Below are 20188 nucleotides of genomic sequence, written 5' to 3'. Positions count from 1 at the left end.
AAAAACCCAAGCTAGCCTTGTAAGTTATTTTGATTTGCTCCAGGGTTATTACAGAGCTTAGCAAGCACTAGAATCAGTTTTGAGGTGTTAAATTATTCATCAGAACAACTGTTTAAAATGACACCACAGCATCATTGTTTTTATTTTCACCAAGTCTTCTTCCTCCTCCTCCTCCTCTTCCCCTAAGGCGGAGGAAATCAAAGCGAAATCTCATTAGAAGGTTTGAAACGTGGATGTGAAATGCATCCTGCTGGTAAACACAACCATCTCCTGCTCAAGGAGAGGCTGGCTGCTGTGTGTGTAGCATTTTGGGCAGGAGAACAGAAGCCAGCTACATGCAGATTTTAACCCAGTTTCTTGTAAGAAACCTGCACAGATGTAAAATTGTTATTTGTCAGTGTGCAGTATCATTGATTTCTAGAAATTCAAGGGCATGGTTATTTAGAAATCTTATCATCACTGCAGTGCATGCTAAATGTTGACTCCAAAAATGGTGTAAGCTGCATGTCTTAATAGCAACAAGTACAGTATTGCCTTTGATATTCCAGCAGTGATCAAGGATAGTGTATAAGATGCAGTGCTTGCGATAATTATGTGTAATCACTCTTGCCTTAGCGGCGGCCCTTGAAGTTTTTCTATCAATTGCTGCATCAATGATCTGCTCAGTTAAGAGGAGGCCCTGCGCAGGCCTCTGGTCGGTCTTTGATATCCCCCACCCCTGCGTCAGGGTTTGTTAAGCAGTAAGATGAGGCAATTTTGCCTTTCATCTTTCTTTTCTCCAATTTCATTTTTAGCTGTCAGTACTTAATTAATGTTTTCGCAGCAATTTTTCAACCTTCACTGCCGATGACAGAGATGCCGTGCGGCTATTTACAATATCAACTCGTTTCATGAAGCCAGACCTTTGCTTCTAGTCTGTATGCTGAGCAGATTGACAGGAACCTGATGTGGCATTTGGGGGAAAAGGCGTTAGCCATCATTGTCATATGGTGTGCTGCATATGAGCACTGATGCTACCAAAACAGTAGTTTAGGGTCATAATATTCACGAAAACCTCAAGGAAAACAGCCATGTTTAAGCACTGTGCCCTCTATTTTGTAAAGTAATTGGTTGGTTTGATCAGCGATAATTTTCCTGAACCCACCGATTACTGCTAAAGCTCCTCTGTGGAACTAAGGGGCATGTAAAGAGTAGCTTTAACACCAAAGACTTACAGCAAGGATTTATTTTACTTTAAGAAGAAACTGGCTACAAAATGTTATTCCATCACCCAAGGTGATAGTAACTCATGCAATATGCATGAGAGGTGAGTGTTCAATTGAAGCAAATCAATATTGTAAAAGAGAAAGAAACACAGCAGATATGAAGGGCGTATATGTCTCTGAGTTTATTCACGGAGTGTATGATGAAATCTGTGGGTAACAGCTCCGTCCAAACACAACCTTTGTAAAATTAAGATCATCCAGTACAACAAGATCAGGTACAAGTTCGAGAATCTTCTGAGCTGCCTTGGATGGAAAGGAAATTCTGGCTTCCATTAATGGTCCTGTACTGAAAATGGAGTGTCCCAGTTTCTTTAATCATTACAGCACATTCACAAGTTTCAAAATGGGAAAAAGTCTCGACAACTGCACAGACAGCTTTTTTTCTCTTTTGTTTTTTTTGTCCCAGGACTCAATGCATAGGATTATACAGTTAGAATACAGTATTTCAACATGTTTTACAAAGATTTATATGGTATAGGAAACAAGAAATAAAAAAAATAACTGCACAGCAGTAAGAAAAGTCATTTGTCGAGTATAGATAGTAATTTATCGTACACACTGTGGAACAGCTTAGAAACACAGGGCAAAAAAAATGTACACCGTTGGAACAATTTTGCGCTATATTCGATCTACATAATGACACCCTTTTGATTTCAAACTAATTTAGAAATGCCAGACATTTTCAAGGGAAACCCAAATCACATCAGCCACATTGTTTTACATTTATTCATTTTGGAGATTTGCTTTAGCCACCAAAATCCTACTAAGCACACGCCACAGACACCCAAAGGAAATGCACACATCAAAACTGCAACCATAAAATAAATCATACTGAAATGTCTTCAGCCTATTGGCACACACATGGCTGCAGCAGGGCATCTAGCATTTGAGACAGCACACATAATATCACAAGTCCAAATACATTGCTGTGTCTATAGCACTATCGTCATCATAATCACCTAGGTTACCGATAGAATAATTTAGAAACAATATATATGTATTATCCTATTCAATAAGGCACATTTTTGGTTAAAGAAAGGCTCTGAAAGAAGCGTCTTGCATCAATTCTGTCAGTGAGGGAGGAGTCCGCAGTAAACAACAGTGAGGAGGATGGAGTCTGCAGTCGGCATGCAATTAAGATCAAAAGCCTACCCTGCTGATTCCATTATACTGAGAGCCACTCTGCACTGCGCTGAGTGGGCAGTGCCAAGTGCTGTTGGTCAGGATGCCGGGATGCCACGCTGAGGCAGCAGGCAGGCGGGCAGGCTCGAGGTCTGTGCAAACCTCTCTCTAGCCAAGGCAGGAATCGTTAACATTCTGGGGTCTCTGGAGCTCGTTATGCTCTGTTAACTGCACACATCCACGATCAGATACGGGGGGTACAATTAAATCATCTGTCAACAGCAAAACCTACAGTTTAGGGATGATGCGTGGCGGCATTCAATGACCCAAGAAATCCCAAACCCTCATTCCTACCCTGTCCACACCTCGGCTCTGAAACTGACATATCAACATCTCAATTACTAAAACAATTATGTACATGATTGAATCTGACCTCCCGATCATCACACAAAGGCTAAAACAACTGTAATTCGTTCAAAGCATACCATTTAAGTACCAACTGCTTCTCTAGCAGGTAATTAACATCAGCAACAGGCTATTTTATAGCTTTAGAGGCAGAATGCTTGATGACTATTTGGAAGATAACAAGCGTAATACTTTAAAAAGAATGGCACTAAAAATCATGAACACTAAATAATGCATGAATCAATTTGGAAATCTCTCTAAAATATTGCTGAATTGCTACTGTGTGAATACATGAAATTAGCTAATGCGACTGTCGATTGTGACTCATGGTATTCTGACATTATTGCAGGGCTAATATGAGTGAAATGGCTGAAAGAAATTGCTTTTTGATGACACTGAAAAAATGTATAGCAAAAAAAAAATATCTGTAAAGAGTAATTAACTGAAATGTCTTAAAAACCCTTCTGAAATGTCCTTCTGTGCTTTAGTTGAAGTGGAATGTATCATGGCACTGTACAATAAAGGGAGACAGTCTGTGCTATTATCGATTTCCACAAGCACAATTGGCAATCCAGCTTGAAACAGATCTGAGTCAAAAGCAAACTATTTAACTCAAACATTTCTGAAACTCCTGGAGGCCTATCAATCGTATGAGCCTGTACATTGCTAGATAAACCAGTGCCCTTGTTAGGACCCTTTGGTCTCTGTCAAAAAGCTCAGATAGAGCGCAGGCTCTAGTTTGTCACTGGGTATGGGGGATTAAAATGACAGAAAGCAGGCGTCTCTGCGCCCTCACGCCTGACAGTAGGCATCCTGTGTGCACACACATTCCCACACATTCACGCACGCTCAAATTTGTACTTCACACAGACGTCTACGCACACACAGGCTAATAAAAACACTATCCGCACCACAAGGTGATCCATTTAAAAAGATAATATTTTTTCCTTATAAAGCTTTCCGCATAAAGACTGCACAATAAAAAAAATATATAATACAATTCTTAAAACCTTTTTCTACACAGAAAGAAATTGAACATCTGATTATCGCCTGTGCCAGTGCTCCACGTAGGGGCTTAATTCTCAGAGAGAGGTCTACCGCGCTGCATTGTGGGAGCAATTTTCAGTGAAGCATGAGTGAGCGCGCAGACCTTTAAGGTTTGGCAAGTGAGCTTTAAGGCGTACCCATGACAGTGTAACCCATCATTTTCTTCCCCCTTTCTTTGCTCTCAATCTGCATTTCATTAGTCCCTGTTACTCCACATCACAGAAAATTGTCCCAGGGCCAAGGTGTACAATATACATGACTACACCTTTTCTTATTTCAATGTTTTATAATCTGAAGGAAAAAAAAGTCCCTGTAGTCACTGGTGTTATCCTATCATTCCCATCCCTCCCTCCCTCCATCCATTCGTGGGTTAGAGATCTGTCACTTTGTTTTCCAGGGCAGCTGCTATCTGCTGGAGCCGCACGGTCAGCTGTTTACTCTGGGCAGCTGGGTCTTCTTCTAGGGATGCGATGATCTGAAAGAGGGAGGGAAGGTGAGAAGGACAGAAATGATAAGCGAAGAGAAGAAGGAGGAATAATTGGGCAGAGGAGGACACCAGAGGATGGTCGGGAAAGTGAAACACAAGTACGGGGGAGACGGAGAGAGAGAATGAGCACAGGACAAAGAGGAAGAAAGAAGGGCGGAGAGTGGGAGGAGAGGATAGTGTTATTTGACATCAACAGTCACGTCATATAAGCTGTTATTGTTTGCGAGCCACACTTAGGGGAGACTGACAGCCCCATTTGTTTATCCAACTTGTTCATTAGGTTTTGTTTATCCCCTTTTCGTGACCTCAAGTGGCAATACACAATGGACGCTCAAAAATCAATTCCCAGAGCAATTTTCCAATTCACATCCCACAGAAATGCTTTCAATTAAAATTTCATACAATCACTCTTCTGGCATATCAAGAGTGAAGAGTTAAAAAAAAGCGAAAGCAATAATATAGTGGGCAGTAGTGCATTCATTGGAATAGCCTCCTTTGGGTGCGATAGGAAAAAGAAGTGCCTCTTACCCCATCATAGTATTTGCTGGCATACTGGTAAAGCTGATGGAGAGCCACTTGGGTGTTCAGTTTGTCTGTGTGATCCTGGAAAACATAAATCACAATTTAAAGGTTAAGGACAATATGCAAGGAAATCATAAACTACATATAGTTGAATGGGCCAAATTGTTTTCAGGTTTTAACTAAAGGGAAAACAAACCAACCTGTGAAAGATGAATGACATCGTAATTGAACATTATACATACCTTTAAGTTATAATTAATAACATTTCATGAAATACAACCTGGGTCTTTGATACCATTTATGCATTTGTTCAGCAATAGCCCTACAATGTGTTCACGTTCTGAATCCACCTCTCTGCAAAGCATTTATTGATAGTGGTGGAGCCATTCCACACTGTATGTAAATTGCCTATCCATCCACAAGGGATTGACAGGAAACTATCCCATTTAATCTCATTGACAACAGCCTAAGTGTTCACTCTCCTACTTCTGTATAAGAACTGTATTACTTTTCAGCTCCTAAAATCTGAATGCTCTGGATATCCAATTCCAGCTAGTGTTCAAAGCTTTCAACAGAATTTCCATATCTGTTTGGCACACATTTATACTAAACTATAACAAAAACCTGCCAAACAAAATGCATAATAATCTGCATTTTAATCTACTAATGTTACAACAACTACTTATACAATCATGTATTAGGAGTTGTTTCATTGAGGCGGGTTGGTTCAAACATTACATGCAGCTAATTCTCCAGTTGGGTGCCATTAAAAACACTTCACCAATTATGATCGGTGTGCAACAAGATGCCCAACATTTTTGCAATATTTCCCAAGTTTTGCATTTCCATTAAGTGTTTTTTTGTTGTTGTATATATGCAAAGAAAAATGTGCATAATAACAGGTGGATGTAGATGCACTCAGTTAGCTGTTAAATGAAGTGTTGCAGTCCCCAAGCTGCACACCCTACTATTCAAAAAACAAGAAATCAGATCACAGTTGCTCATGGCATGATGGGAAAATATTGACAGACTTCTCTATAAAAACAACATGACTTTGTATGCTCGCACTGCAAATACATACACCATCTGCTTTTCCGTTGTATTTCTCCTCATGTAGCTGCGGAGAGAGGGGTTTGCTGGGGTTTTAAACCTCACTTGCTTGCCGTTACCCCGGTAACCATGGCTGTCACTTAATCAACACGACAGAAATCTTAAGGATTACACGTTTAATAGTGGAGCAATCTAAGTGGCAGAGAAAATGACAGCAGTGTTGCTCACCCGTGACACCTCTGCCAGATGAGTGTTCATGTCCTGATCGCTGACGGGAACCATCTGCCTGATGCCCTTGTAGTAACTACACAAACACACAACAAAAGACACACACACACACAAAGAGCAGACAAAAGGTGGTTATAACCACATAATGGGCTATTGAGATATCTTTTAAAACTGAAATGAAAACTGCAGATCGAAAGAATATTGCAAAGTGCTTGAAGGACTTACTCGTCCACCATCTTCTTGTATGAAGAGATCTCCTTTGCATAGAGTAGTTTGTTACTTGGAGAGTCCTAGAGAGAAGAAAGATTGGATGGTGAAAACAATGGCACTCGAGATTGATTGACCTTCGGCCTTCTTCTTCTCAATCCTTTTTATTTCTCATGTAATCCTCTTTGTTCTCATCATCTCTGTCTGTTTTCCCATCTTCCCTCTTGATCTTTCACCTCCACACCCTCCTCCCTTTCCCCCCCCACTTCCTCCTCCTTCCTGTTTTCACTCACCCGGCTGAGTTTGTGCTCGCTCTTGGTGCAAGCATCCATGAAGGTCTGTGCGATGACGGAGAGCGAGGCGTCCACCACTTCAGACACGTGCACGTCGAAGGTGAAGTGTGGATTCTTGAGGATGTTCACCCAGAACCGCAGAGGAAGGCTGCATGGGGGGGGTGGAGAGAGAAGCCAAGAAAGCGGTTCATCATTGTGGCTGTTACTGCTCCTGAATGGGGGAATAGCTCATTCACCACATTACTAAATTACATCTATGAATTAATTGGAGTCATTTTACTTGGGAGAGCACTTGCCTGGGGTGCAATTGAGTGCAGTACAAGATAATAACAGGGAAAAAGACAAGTCTTTTCTTGATGGAGTCAGTTTATCAGTTCAATACCTTCGATTGTCAGTTTATGTTACAACATCATAAAATGCTGACCTCTCTGGGAACCATTGCTGTTAAGTGAAAAACAAAAGTTCACACAAGAAGACCAAACTCTTTTTTAGTAACAAAAGGGATCCGTCCAAAGCAAGTCAATGATGCTTGCCTTCTCAAAGCGATTAGAAATGCTCAAATACAGTAACACCAAATTCTTTGACCTGTTAATTCTGTGTGCAGCCTAACAACCTAAAGCACCGCCTACATAATGTAATGCTGGAGCACGCTTGCTAATTTCCCCTCTGAACAGTAAACCGCACACTCCATCTGTTTCTTTTCAACCTCGTGTTAGCTTGTGAATTTAAAAGAACGCCCAAAATACAGTAGGTTCCCCAAAAACTTTCTTCCTTGATCGGAGCAAACACGGCGTCTTCTGAGACATGAAGCGCACAGCGTGTAAAATTCATAGTGGTTTGGTTATATCTCCGGGGAAGGCTGCAGTGAGAATACAATAGAAGCATAAAAATAGCAATGTTGCTATAATCACAGAATTAAATTAGCTTGGGACATAATTACCATGTTTGTTTGTTGTTGTGCCTCATACACACATTCATATTTAATACATTGCCCTCAGTTGATTTGATAAACAGAACGGGTGGATGCCGAATGTGGTGTGGAGTGTAGTAAGTAATTAAATCGCTCATCTCCTGTCCTTGTGTGGATGCTCTCTTTCCAGTCTTATGTCAATCACTGGCATCTACATGCAACACGTCGCCTTGTATGCTTGAGCCTTAGCCAACGTGACACTAATTTATGCACTTAAATGTCACATGGGAGCAGGGGGATTGAAAATGCAAACTAAGTGAGCAGATATTGCGCATTTGTATTCAGCTCTTTCTTGGATAAGTAAGTTTTATTTCTTGGAGAGATATTGTATCTAAGGCAGCGCGATTACAACAGTGCTGTTGCTCAGACTGAAACAGCATGTGTATGCTATTGGAGATTTTAGCTTAGTGAATTTAAGGTACTTTACTTCAGTTTGTGCTTCCATTTTATGGTATTTTTTTACTTATATTCCACTTCATTTCAGAGGGAATTAGTTTACAGATTATTCCAGAAGATTTTATATCAAACGTTAGATTTATTATAATTAAAAAGCACCTTTTAAAGGTCTCCTATTATGCTATATTTTAACAATATATTGTAAGGCAACATCTATACAAAACATGTCTGTGAAGTGTTTTGCTCAAAATACCAAACAGATCACCCATTGTAGCCATGCCTGATCCCCTTCTATTTCGGCCCTGACTGTCGCTTTAAATTTGAGCGGACCTGAAGCTGGCCACGTCCCTTTGCAGCTTCATGCAGCTGAAGAGAGAAGTTTCTAACGGTGATACTCAGCTAAACGCTGCCGTGATTAAACCCCATATTATGTTCCAAACCACATCGAGCATTATTTCTGAGACACTTCTCAGTGTTTACCACTAGAACCGTGACATTATGTATTATATATACAACAACTCTAAGTCCCTCCTGCAGACATCCTACTGAATACACAGAGACACAGAGCTGCCTACTCCAGGGGATTCAGCTCGCGACTGTATATTGCGGATGATAGATTGGGAAGTGTAACGTGGGTGGGACGTTGCCAGGATCTCAATGTAAAGCCAGCCCACATTTCCTATATGACGTCATATCAGCAGCAAATCTGGATCAGCTCGTTTGTACCCCTGTCTTTAGAGATGTGGGTAAGGAGGAGAAGAGAGAGGGTTGTATTTTCTGACACTGTGTGCGTTTCCTTACACACCGGGGACACATATTTATGTAAAGACAGCAAAAAGTACATTTTGCATAATAGCGGACATTTAAGTGGTTTCTAACCTTCACTAAAATAGAATGTCTGTGTTTTTTGCAGTTTACCCTTCAAATCATGTTATAACTTCTCCTGGCCTCATATTTTTAGCTTTAGTAAAGGATCGGAGTTCTTCCTCCATCACTTACTACATACAAATCAACATTTGAGTGACTATCAGTGCATGTAGGCGCTCAGTACTCATACCTATTAGTCTTCCAGATGTGGATGGTCTCCTCATCCACATTGTTGTGTTTCAGTGCCTGCTCATCCAGGAAGTCAAAGAAATATTTGACAGCCGGTGGCACCACTGCCCCAGAGCACAGCACGCTGCGGAAGAAGTCATCCACAAACTGCTGCAGTGTTCCCTGAAAGAGTCCACAAATAATGTGAGACAGGGCAGAGACAGAGAGCAGAATACGGAAACATCATAGCCTTGAGACAAAACTACTTGCACGCAGTGTGAGTGGGGTTATTCAGGCTCCTTCTGAGAGTATTTTTTCTGCCCTATCCGAACCCAGAAGCCATCAATGTAAGTTGGCTTTTTAACAGAAAACCATTCCTGGAAAAGCATGTTTGCTTTTTCGCCATGATCAAAGAATTAGATAACTACTTAACAAATATCCGATTGAGTAAATGTCTTTGTACCTTGACGGAAAGGAGCCGTGTTAAATAGATCTCTGTAATGGCTTTGGTCATCGACTTGTCCTTTATGCTTCCTCGTTTAGATTTTATCTCGTCCATTTCGTCTGCTGGCCTCACCAAGTGGAAAACCTTGTCATCTTCCAACAGAGCATTTCCTATCAGAGGGAAAAACAACACTTGAAAAACTTTCTTCTAATAATCCTGCTTGTTATTTATTCATGCATACTCTCACAGAACATATTCAGATGATAACAGGGGGGTAGGTGTTTGAATGTGTATGCAGTGGAAATGCTAAACAATAAACTACTCTGAAATGCACATCTTAAAAGGCAGAGGATAAAAGTGCACATTATTTCAACATAATCTGAAAGTGTGCTATACATAAAACAACATGCATTAGCATGTTTAACGAGAGCGGGGATGTTGACATAAGCCCCGGGGACGAAAACAAAGGCAAGCATTGTACTCAAGTTCACACACCTGATCTATGCTTGACTCTACAAGTGTGTGTGTGTGTGCGTGTGTGCGTGTGTGTGTGTGTGTGTGTGTGTGTGTGTGTGTGTGTGTGTGTGTGTGTGTGTGTGTGTGTGTGTTTGTGTGTGTTTGTGTATACAGTGTTTATAGAAACATACGCTCTTCATGGTTTTCCTGGTTCTGGTCATAGTTCTGATGAATGGATGTTACTCTGGACAACACTACTGTGGCGTTATCTCGCACCTGAAATGCACATAAGATTCTTTTGTTAGACAGAAAAACACATATAACAATATACAATTACCTCACACACCTTGAATTTAATAGCTATTGCGACTGAGGTCAGCAGTCTCTTTTAGTACCCCAGAACTAATTCATAATCAATGCGATTGAATGGACAGCAACAGTGGGTCTTTATTGGGGGTATTTACGGGCCTTTGCTTTGGTGTCAACCTATTATTGAAGCCACAAATACTGTGATTAGCACTTCTCTGACACAACCAATGAATCTATAGCAGCAAAGCTGTCCTCTAACAACAACCGCGAGGTCATCAGCGTGTAGCATGAAAAAAGGAAGAGAAGTACCTTTGAAAGAGGGGTACTTAAGTGACCGAAAAGCAGAACAAGAACGGGATATTTGCAAGTGACCTTTGTTTTCTCAGGATCGATACAGTGCCGAGAAGATTTAGTGGCCTTCATGTCGACATTGAGAGCTGACAAGAGCAAACTAAGGCAAGGCAGATTCAACGAGCCAAGCCTGAGAAGTTAAAAACTGTAGGCATGCTTCTAAACTGACAAAGTGAAGGAAAAGGGCTATACAGTACATGTTTTGAATTATGGAAACAGACATGTTTACAGTTCTGCTCGACAAAAACACAAAAAAAAGAGAGCAATTCTTTAACAGTAACATAAAAAGCCTTCAAGCAACTCTTGAAGTTCATTAATTCAGGGTAGCTGTTTCCTTCTGTTTCCATTATTTGGGATGCAGCTTTATATTTAACAAACACATGTGAAGGTGGGGTCAATATGCTCATCCAACTCTCTGCAAAAAAAATCAAATAAGCACATTTCCAAAATGTAAAAATGGTCTTTTAAGAGCATGCAATAAAGAGAGATAGGAGGATGATATGCAATAAAAATCCCCAGCTGGACGTGAACCAAGACATTAGGATTATGTAGTCAGCAGCTTAAACCCCTTTGTCACTAGGGCATGTGGGGAATTTATTCCTCCCAAATAGCAAATGCACAGTACACAGCCGGTTTGTTTTCATGAACACCGCTGTCATGTTACCATGCGAGTTGGGAAAAAAACATATTTTTACACATTCACAGATTGATTTGACTGTTAGTTAATAGTATAGACATTAAACATTTAGGAGATTTAGATTTCATACACGGCACTGTGACACAGGATGTAAAGCTCAGCCTCTGGCATGAAAATAGGCAACCCCATTCCCATCCACACGCCCACGTTCAGCTATTTCCTTCTTTCTGCCTCCTCACACCCCCACATGGTGTCTTGCTTCTTTTTTTTTTTTTACGTTTCATGAAGAAACTGAAATTTCATCAGTACTCACGTTGTAATGTGCCAGAGTGTTGATGCGTTTCCACCTGCCCTCTTTCTGGGAAGTCAAGTCCAGATCTGACAAAATCTGCCCTGTTGAGCCCGGGCGCCACTCTGTGGGGGAGGCAGGAAGAGGAAGTCACACAAACATCCCTGTTACGTAAAGGTGTACAGCAATGTCTGGCAATAATTGTCACTTTTTGCCCCTTTTTTAGTTCTTTCTTTCAACACGGATTGCATTTATTTCATCATTGGTCACTGCTTCCCTGAGGATATTCTGTAATAAATGTGGTCTGAAATAAATCCAGCTACCCATCCCACTGTCTACCCGACTCGCTCTCTCTCTCCTGAGATTTACTGACACACTTGAGTTAATTTTGACTGAAAAAGTGACTGATCAGTATTTTTCTGAATAATTTCAATCTTTTCTTAACTGTGATTTGCAACGCAACATTTTCAATTTAGAAAGAAATTCCAACACCATTGCAAACCTGAGCTTAACTCCCTCCGTGACATTTGATTCATTTACGAGTACCACCAAAAATAAAGGGGTTATCTTTCTGATTCACCATGGAAGAAGATGGATCTCTGCTTATCTAAAATGTATAAAGGAATGAGATCTACAGCCTGCGTGGGAATAAAAAATGGCTTTGATGTTGGAAAATGTCTATAGAGCTTTTGCCTTTCAAGTCAGTCCCCAAGGTTTCTAACTACAGTAGCGAGCAAAACTTTGTTTAGGGATCAAGGCTTTCTTCATGTTGCTGACACTTAACAACTTTGAATCCTTGGTTAAGCTTTTTATTTCACAAACCGAGAGAAAAACGTAATCTAAAATAATGTATTAAATGAAGTTGGGGTTAAATAAATAACCAATTATCTATTTAGACAAATGCATTCTTGTTTAATTTAAAAGGCATTTTCGTCAGGACTGAAATAGCTACTCCGTTTGGACATCCTCACCACTCCCTGTAAGCCTTACAATATTCATCATTGTTCTACGTTTCTGCTTCGGCTCACCCTCCTCCTATGTGCCGTCATTTACTCACCCAGTGTGACACTGTCGACCTTGGGCCGCTGGGAGTACGGCAGGTTCCTGTACACCTGCTCTATGATCTTCTCTTTCACCTGCGAGATGGTGTCACAGCTCAGCACCTTGACGGGCGTAACATCGGGACCTTCGCCCTGCACCAGCACTTGCAGGGTCTGATGACAAACATACACACACACAAAGAACACACATTGAGCACCATGTGGTAACGTGAAATATACATGCAATCACACACACACACACACAAGTGACAAATATGCAGAAATATTCAAACAGGGACAGAGGACCCAGCCATCAACACACAACAAGTCCCTCTGTCTGGATGTTGTCGTCATAGCAACCAGATTTATGTAAGCACACACACAAACACGCACTCACTCTCTCTGGTGACACCTGAGAGGTCGCCTGTCACCTTGGCCAGTTAATGGCCGAGGCTCAGCGGGATCAAACTGTGACCCACCTCGCCTCCCACACTCAGTCACTCTGTCAGGAATAACTAACTGACCACTTGACAGATTCAAACAGTGGGCAGGCAATCCATTTGCAATGGCAACTTCATAAGCCTGTCTGCGTTTGAGTTGAATGGGAAGAGCACGTTGTGAATTTAAGCCGATAGGAAACACTGTGTCTGACTGTGAAATCTAGCTCTTTGCGTTTTTTCCTGCTTCTGTAATTCAATCACAGGAGGCGATCCATCACGGCGGGAGACGTGTAATTCGGGCTAATTTGGTAATTGTCCTCGACAACGCCATTACCCATGGGTCTTTTTATTTTTGCTGACTTTAACAGAAAACAGCTGTGTTCACATTAGCTGCCATTATTGAAACACGATACCAAAGCCAGACACAGAGGCTTTACCTTCCTCCCCTAAGCTGCCCATACAGTATGGATACCGAGCGGGCATAGGTTGGAAGGTTGAGGAGGGGTTGTGCAGGTGGCTTGTAGTCTACGCTTGTAACGTCTTGTACTACTTTCACCTAAGCCATGCATTTCAACCTCTATATGGGAATGTGTTGCCTGATACGCTTTCGAGCTGAGAACATTGACACTGAAAATGGATGTCACACAAAAGCAGGCAGTCGCCTTGGGGGTTTTTGGTGGTTACCATGGCAACTGCCCTGTGTGTGTGTGTGTGTGTGTGTGTGTGTATGTTTTTGTTGCTCACCAGGCACAAAACACCGTGCATTTTCAAAGCAGTGTGCACTTTTTCTGACACCAATTTTAAAAGTTGGTGTGTGTGTGTGTGTGTGTGTGTGTGTGTGTGTGCCCATCTCACCAAGACGGAGTACTCTACATCGTCGCCCAACAGGCCCGTGTCGTTGAGGGTGTACTTGGCTTTCTTCACTCTTGCGTCCACAGGCCCTTTCTCGATCTGGTGCTTGATGGCTCGGAACAGTTTGTACAAGGGCTCACCTGCAGAGTCCTAACACACACACACACACACACACACACACACACACACACACACACACACACACACACACACACACACACACACACACACACACACACACACACACACACACACACACACACACACACACACACACACACACACACACACACACACACACACACACACACACACACACACACACACACACACACACACACAGAGAGAGAGAGCTATTCAGAAGTGGTCTAAGATGTTGTCAAGGAGCTAATTGTTATGATTAGCCATTGAAAGGACAGATAAATGCACATTATCACTTCCCAGCACTAATAAAAGAAATGGAGGAATCAATTCACAGAGCCCACAGTTTAATTCTGCTGCATGTCATTACACCAATTTTCTCTATTAGCGATAAAGCATTTCTAAAATAAAAGACGAATTATAACTAAATAAATTGGCCAATTTACTCTGACTAGAATGAAGGAAAATGTTAAGCTTACATATTAAAAGTTGTTACATTAAAGTTTAATGAATTAATTTCACCTTCAGAAACTGGTAGAGACATATAGACATCCAGTTGCAAAGCATCCTTTCCACCACCGTCTCTGATCTGGAAAAACAGATTTAATTAACAGTTTCTTAATACCATTGTAAGAATACAGGACATTCGATTAGGAAATGCAAGGGAAAATGTGATAAATTTCATCAGCAATGTTAATATCATGACACCTACTCTAAGGAAAGCTAAGACGCTCTTAGAAGTCATCACCCATGCTTTATGTGAGCCAGTGTTATTGAGTTTTAGCACTTATCTTTACATATTTTGTAATAGATTTACAATATTTATCATGTTTTAGGTTTAAGTATTTGTACGCTGAACCTGGAAAAGTTAAGGTAATAACTATTCACGACCATTTCCATTGTATTTCCTTGAAAATGACAGTTCATCTAGACAAATGTCAAACTGGGAAAATGATGAACAACTTGTCAGTATGAGGATATTTTAATCCAAAAGTACTGTCAGTGGTCAATTGACGGATCGCCCACCGTAATGACATACATCCACTGGTGGTGCCATTGTTAACTGCTAGCATGCCTAATTAGATGTCTTGTATGTAAGGAGGCTTGTGTTGGCACAATGGCCTAATCAGCATAATGAGCCTCTCCATTGGGGGATAATTAAGATGTGTGCTTGCACAACAGCCAGTCACAGCGTGTCTCGGCACAGCAGACAGTTCAAATCACAAAACCCCCGCCCATCAGTGATGAGCGACTGTACTGTCAGACAAGTGGGTCCTGCTGAGGGACTCCTGGCCGCCGTCAGAGGAAGATTTGACCTTGACATTATCGTTAAGGTGTAGGAGGAAGTGAAAAACCAACAATGCTAAAATTGGGGATTCTTTTTTGACAGCTATTTAATTCAATCAAATTAGTCAGCTGAATGTTTACACAGGAATTATCAGAGGGTGCCCAGGGAGAGAACACTGAGCAATTAATATCATGCAATATCAGAGAAAAACATTTTCAGTATGTGGCAAGATTCGAAAAATGATCCAAAAAAAAATATCCTCAAGTTAGAATGTCAAACCGATTAAAGAATTTTTGTAATCAACCATTTATCTCTTTTCTCAGTGAAAAGGGCATTTATTCAAATACTATTTGGGCAAGATGATGGCTGCAGGTGATTTACAGTGCAGGTGATGAGAGTTTGTATTGATCAGGACCTGGACCTTATTTATTCAATAAACCTTTCCCAATATTTGTGATAACTATCATTTTATAGTTTAGAAAATGTCCTGGTCTAGAACTATGCCATTTAGCAACTTGCAGAAAGACAAAATAATGTGGCTTATGTATTCAAGGCAATCAAAAACAGCATGGATCAAAAGTCATTCCTAGCCGTGGTCACAGCTATAGGATAAGAAGATGAAGGAGAAGATTATGATGAAGGGGAACAGCAACAGAATGATCACACAGCACTCTGAGCTGGGACTTGGAGGGAGAAAAACCAGAAGGAGAAACAGAAGGAGTAGGACTGGGATAGATCAAGCAACAGCCTGGCTCTTGATAGTGGACTACTGTAGTCAGTGCAAAATTCACTCGAAAACATGGCAACATAATGAAACAGTCCACTGCCTCTTGAAGTGAATCCCAGTCCTCCTATGGTTAATTATAATGCTGCCAGGATTTAGATATGGAGTGATTTGGATTATACAGCTGAGAAAAAGGACATCTTATGATCTCAGGGGCAGAAGATGCTAAACAGAACCGCTCTGTGATGATGTGGGGACAGCTAACAGCAGCATGCTAGCATTGTCACAATGACCTAGATAACATGCTGATTTCTTGCATTTTTAATTCAATGGACTACTTAATAGAATTAACCCTGAGGGTGACATGAATGCCAGGAATTATTTTTCTGAAAATCTATCGGCTATGTAACAGGATATTATACTCAGAACCAAAACAGTGGCTCTAGAAAGTTAAATAGCTATCCCCTAAGTCATTAGGGTTGGTCCATCGGGAGCATAAATGTCTGTCAAATTTACTGCCGAGCCTTTAAGAAGTTAGATGTTCAGTCAGTAGAAGTTATGCTGTGGGGTTGCTTCACATCAGACAGCGTTGTGAACTTGTTGCACTTAATTTCCATTTCTATGCTGGCATCCCTCCAGTCTTATTGATTTCCGTGGAGGAGGGGGATTAGATTTGCCCTAACCACTCACTAGAGAGCATTGTATCCACCTCAGTAACGTCATCTTAAGTCCAAACTGTCACATAATATGACCAACAAACAGGTTTTAAATAAACTTAAACCAACTACAATGACTGATAGGATAGATTTGTTTAATTTGTACTGTTTAATGTCATGATGCCAACACAGCACTCTGCAAATGGGTTAAGGAGCATTCAAGTTATGATATTTTTACTGCATGAGTTTCCTCTACTCTCACCTGCGCAGCATGAGTTTAGGGTTCTTGCTGTGGACGTATTCCTCCATCAGCTCCAGCAGCAGCGTTCTCATAATGTCGGTGTAGTATTCCAGTTTCCCATGCAGGGCCACCGTCAGCAGGGAGGCAAAGTACACCTTCGCCCTGGCGTTGAAGTCATTACTGTGCTCCAACGTGCGGATGAACTACATACACCAACACACACACAAAAAGAAACAGGCAACAGACAAGCTAAATTAATCTGGATGAAACCCACTCACTCAGTAAATGAAACACAAAATGCTTTTTAATTATCAAAAGACCAAAGGCCTGTGAAAACAATAACTATCAAGGTAAATTCTGCTCTGCTTTGTAAAATATCCTAGCTAATGCAATATACCAATTAGTGGGAGACGAATCACCCACACATATTCAGTTAACATCTCAGAGGCTGTTTCTGTGCCAGCAATATTTAACCATTAGTAATCTTCGCACATCTCTTTTACTGCTATTTCTTCTGTTTCTTGCTCTCAACACTGTACACTGCTAACTAGATCATCACAAAGTCCTTGAATCAAAGAAAGAGAGCCTGTATTTAGATAGATCGCACCGCTTTTAAACACATAAAAGAGACATATTGTTGCATACTCTTTCATCATGATGAACAAGGGCAGCTCTTAATTAGAAAAATGTCACTGCAGATGCTCAGGGACGTGGTTCACATGTTTACGCTACTTTACAAATTTGATAAGCTTATAGGAGTTGGTTTACATACAAAAAAATAAAATCTTGTCAAGGTATCCTCAATTTCCAACAGACTAAATGTAGATTTAAAAAAGTCCGCCGTGCAAACATAATAAACATTGATGATCTTCCAGAGATGGAAACAAATTCAAATGGGAACAATGACTACATATTTCTGTATCAATTATGTGTATTGTATGTTATAATGTCTAAATGTGTGTACCATTTAAACAGAATTAAAAAAAACAAGCTGGCTATGCTGGCTGCCAACTGCTAGATATGATGCTATATGCTACTGGCACAGCGATACTATGATCTAAATGCCAAAAGTTACAATTACAATGGTTACATCAGCAGGTACTATGCATCTCGGCCTCAACTAGCACGGTGTGTTAGCATGCTAGCAATGACTAATTAACACAAAACATAAAGTTAAGCTACTGAACAAACTTTTTGAGCTGATTACGGTGCTACAGGAAAAGTCAGTAGATCACAAAAGTTATTAGGATACATTGACTGAGGAACAAGAGTGTCAATATATATTTTTAAGGCAATCCATTCAATAGTTGCTGAATTTTCAGTCTGCACTAATGGACTGACAGCATCCCTAGAGCCCTTCTCTAAGCCTGGCTGAGAAGAAAGTATAAAAAACATAATGTGTTTTCAGGCTTTTATTGCTTTAGGAAGCTAATGTTGGACATCTTTACTATAAACCATGACCTACGACCACAGCCAACCATTCAAACTGTCATGCAGGTGCATTATAATTACATTAATGAGGAAGGTTTTTGAGTTCAGGAGGTTGGAGAACTGGTTGAGCGCCTGAGTGACGATGGGCCGTCGAGCCTCAGGGATGTTGAGTCTTCCTGTGATCATCACATCATTGGCACCGTCCTTGGAGGGCAGGAAGAAGACCCGGTCGGTGTAGGTTTTGTAGTCTAGGAAGGGGGTTCGTCCCTCACTCTGATCGTTGGTGTGGTCCTCCATCTCAATCATCAAGTCTGTGAGAGAAAAACAAGATAACATCCTTTTTTTAATAAACAGCTTTCTCATTTGCGTGCCGCTCGCCTGTATCATTATTGTGCGAGAAGCAGACGAGGGAACTTTCTCTGGGAAAATTATTTCAACGATGAAAAACTGTTTTCTATTACTGTTGCTGCAAAACTGCTCCTCTTAATAATGATAACATGATGTTAAGCAGGAGAATTTATTTAATTCACAGCAGGACAATACATCAAAGAAATGTAATCAGAGCAATGAAACACTTCATTACTTTATAGCTTCTTAGAAACATGGATCCTTTGAGGGACATTAGCGAAATTGCCAAGCTTTTGCACAGCTGCACTTGGTTGGTACCTGTGAATTCTTTCTTGCATCGGTCCCGTACGCTCTCCTCCAAATTCTCAAGCTGATGTTTCACCTTCTCGTACTCCCTCTCTGCCTGTTGACTCTTTCTCCTGAACAGATTGAATGAGCATCACGTGTCATCAAAACAAAGTTTGAGAAAGAAAAGTATTTTAACTTTGTTTTGTAATTTTTGGAGGTTTTATTGTTGTTCAAAGGCCCTGGTTTGAGCCGGCACAATTAGCCACAGTGTTTCCTCTTGAGTTTCCCAAAATATCCCATTAGCACTGGAATTACTCGGTCACAGTGGATTTGTTGTTTGTTTTTTTTTATGAAAAATTCAGCAGGAAGTCAGCATGTTCAATTGATGCATGACCGCCTGTGACAAAATTATCCTTGTGCAAACAAATTTCCTTTTCTGGAAAGACCTCTAGGTAAATGTTGTTGAAATTAAGTACAGTAAAAATGAGGAGGATAGAATACGAAACTTGAGAAATATGATGTAAAGTAACAATATGTACGATTTAAGAAAACAAAAAGGTCCCAAAGATAAATCTGAAGACTCAAAAGATTAGCAAAGGAATAGCAAAGACAAAACGTTTCTGTATCTGAACGTCGTTGTTTTTAAATAAAGTTTATGTGGGACTGTGTTTCATAAATATATTCAGAATATTCTATATGTGGTAGAGGAGATCCGGGGACATTTTAAACCACCCAAAAATGTTAACTTAGTATTATGTTTGATTTAACTGTATGGTCAAGAAGCTCAGATAATAAACATTTCTCCAAATCGGGTCTACTAATGTGATATGAATTATTGAGATTACCGTATTTGAGTAACAGTGAATGTGACGTTCACCTTAAAAAGCCTTATTACCTGTAGCAGTAGACCGAGATAGCAATGATGAGCAGCATGGGCACAATGACAGCGGGGATGATGATGTACAGTGGCAAATCATTCTTCTTCTCATACTCCACAGAGCCTACCACCCACTCCCCTTTCCCAAACTTGATCTGTGGATAAAGACAGAAAGAAAAGGAGAAGGAATCTTATTATCTGCACAAGCTCCCAACGTTTTAGCCAGAGATGTATTCAGGTAGGTGTCGATGATAAAGATTCTCCGGAGATGGAGCGAAAACTGGGACAGTGGAGAATCTACATAATTGCCCACAGTTGTACAGGACCTTTCAGTATTTCTAAGTGCTT

The 20188-nt window shown here is 40.7% G+C and overlaps 1 protein-coding gene across 3 annotated transcripts in view; it reads right to left on the bottom strand.

The window, feature by feature from the left end:
• Positions 1 to 1363: 1363 nt before the first annotated feature.
• Positions 1364 to 20188, bottom strand: part of plxnb2b (plexin b2b) — a 112035-nt gene continuing 93210 nt past the window's right edge. For all 3 annotated transcript variants that reach the window (XM_063903655.1, XM_063903663.1, XM_063903645.1), the window contains 16 exons: positions 19859 to 19995; positions 18994 to 19094; positions 18409 to 18638; positions 16918 to 17099; positions 14510 to 14576; positions 13850 to 13996; positions 12572 to 12728; positions 11539 to 11639; positions 10120 to 10204; positions 9491 to 9642; positions 9050 to 9210; positions 6627 to 6774; positions 6352 to 6416; positions 6127 to 6202; positions 4855 to 4929; positions 1364 to 4314 (listed from right to left, as the gene is read on the bottom strand). In XM_063903655.1, coding sequence (XP_063759725.1) covers positions 4210 to 4314; positions 4855 to 4929; positions 6127 to 6202; positions 6352 to 6416; positions 6627 to 6774; positions 9050 to 9210; positions 9491 to 9642; positions 10120 to 10204; positions 11539 to 11639; positions 12572 to 12728; positions 13850 to 13996; positions 14510 to 14576; positions 16918 to 17099; positions 18409 to 18638; positions 18994 to 19094; positions 19859 to 19995 — 1989 coding nt within the window. In that variant the 3' untranslated portion in view covers positions 1364 to 4209. The remainder of the gene's footprint in view (positions 4315 to 4854; positions 4930 to 6126; positions 6203 to 6351; positions 6417 to 6626; positions 6775 to 9049; positions 9211 to 9490; positions 9643 to 10119; positions 10205 to 11538; positions 11640 to 12571; positions 12729 to 13849; positions 13997 to 14509; positions 14577 to 16917; positions 17100 to 18408; positions 18639 to 18993; positions 19095 to 19858; positions 19996 to 20188) is intronic.

Source organism: Eleginops maclovinus, chromosome 2 (genome assembly GCF_036324505.1).
Source record: "Eleginops maclovinus isolate JMC-PN-2008 ecotype Puerto Natales chromosome 2, JC_Emac_rtc_rv5, whole genome shotgun sequence".
NCBI lineage: Eukaryota > Metazoa > Chordata > Actinopteri > Perciformes > Eleginopidae > Eleginops > Eleginops maclovinus.
Note: the sequence above shows the minus strand (reverse complement) of the source record. Positions and strands in the feature narration are given on the sequence as shown.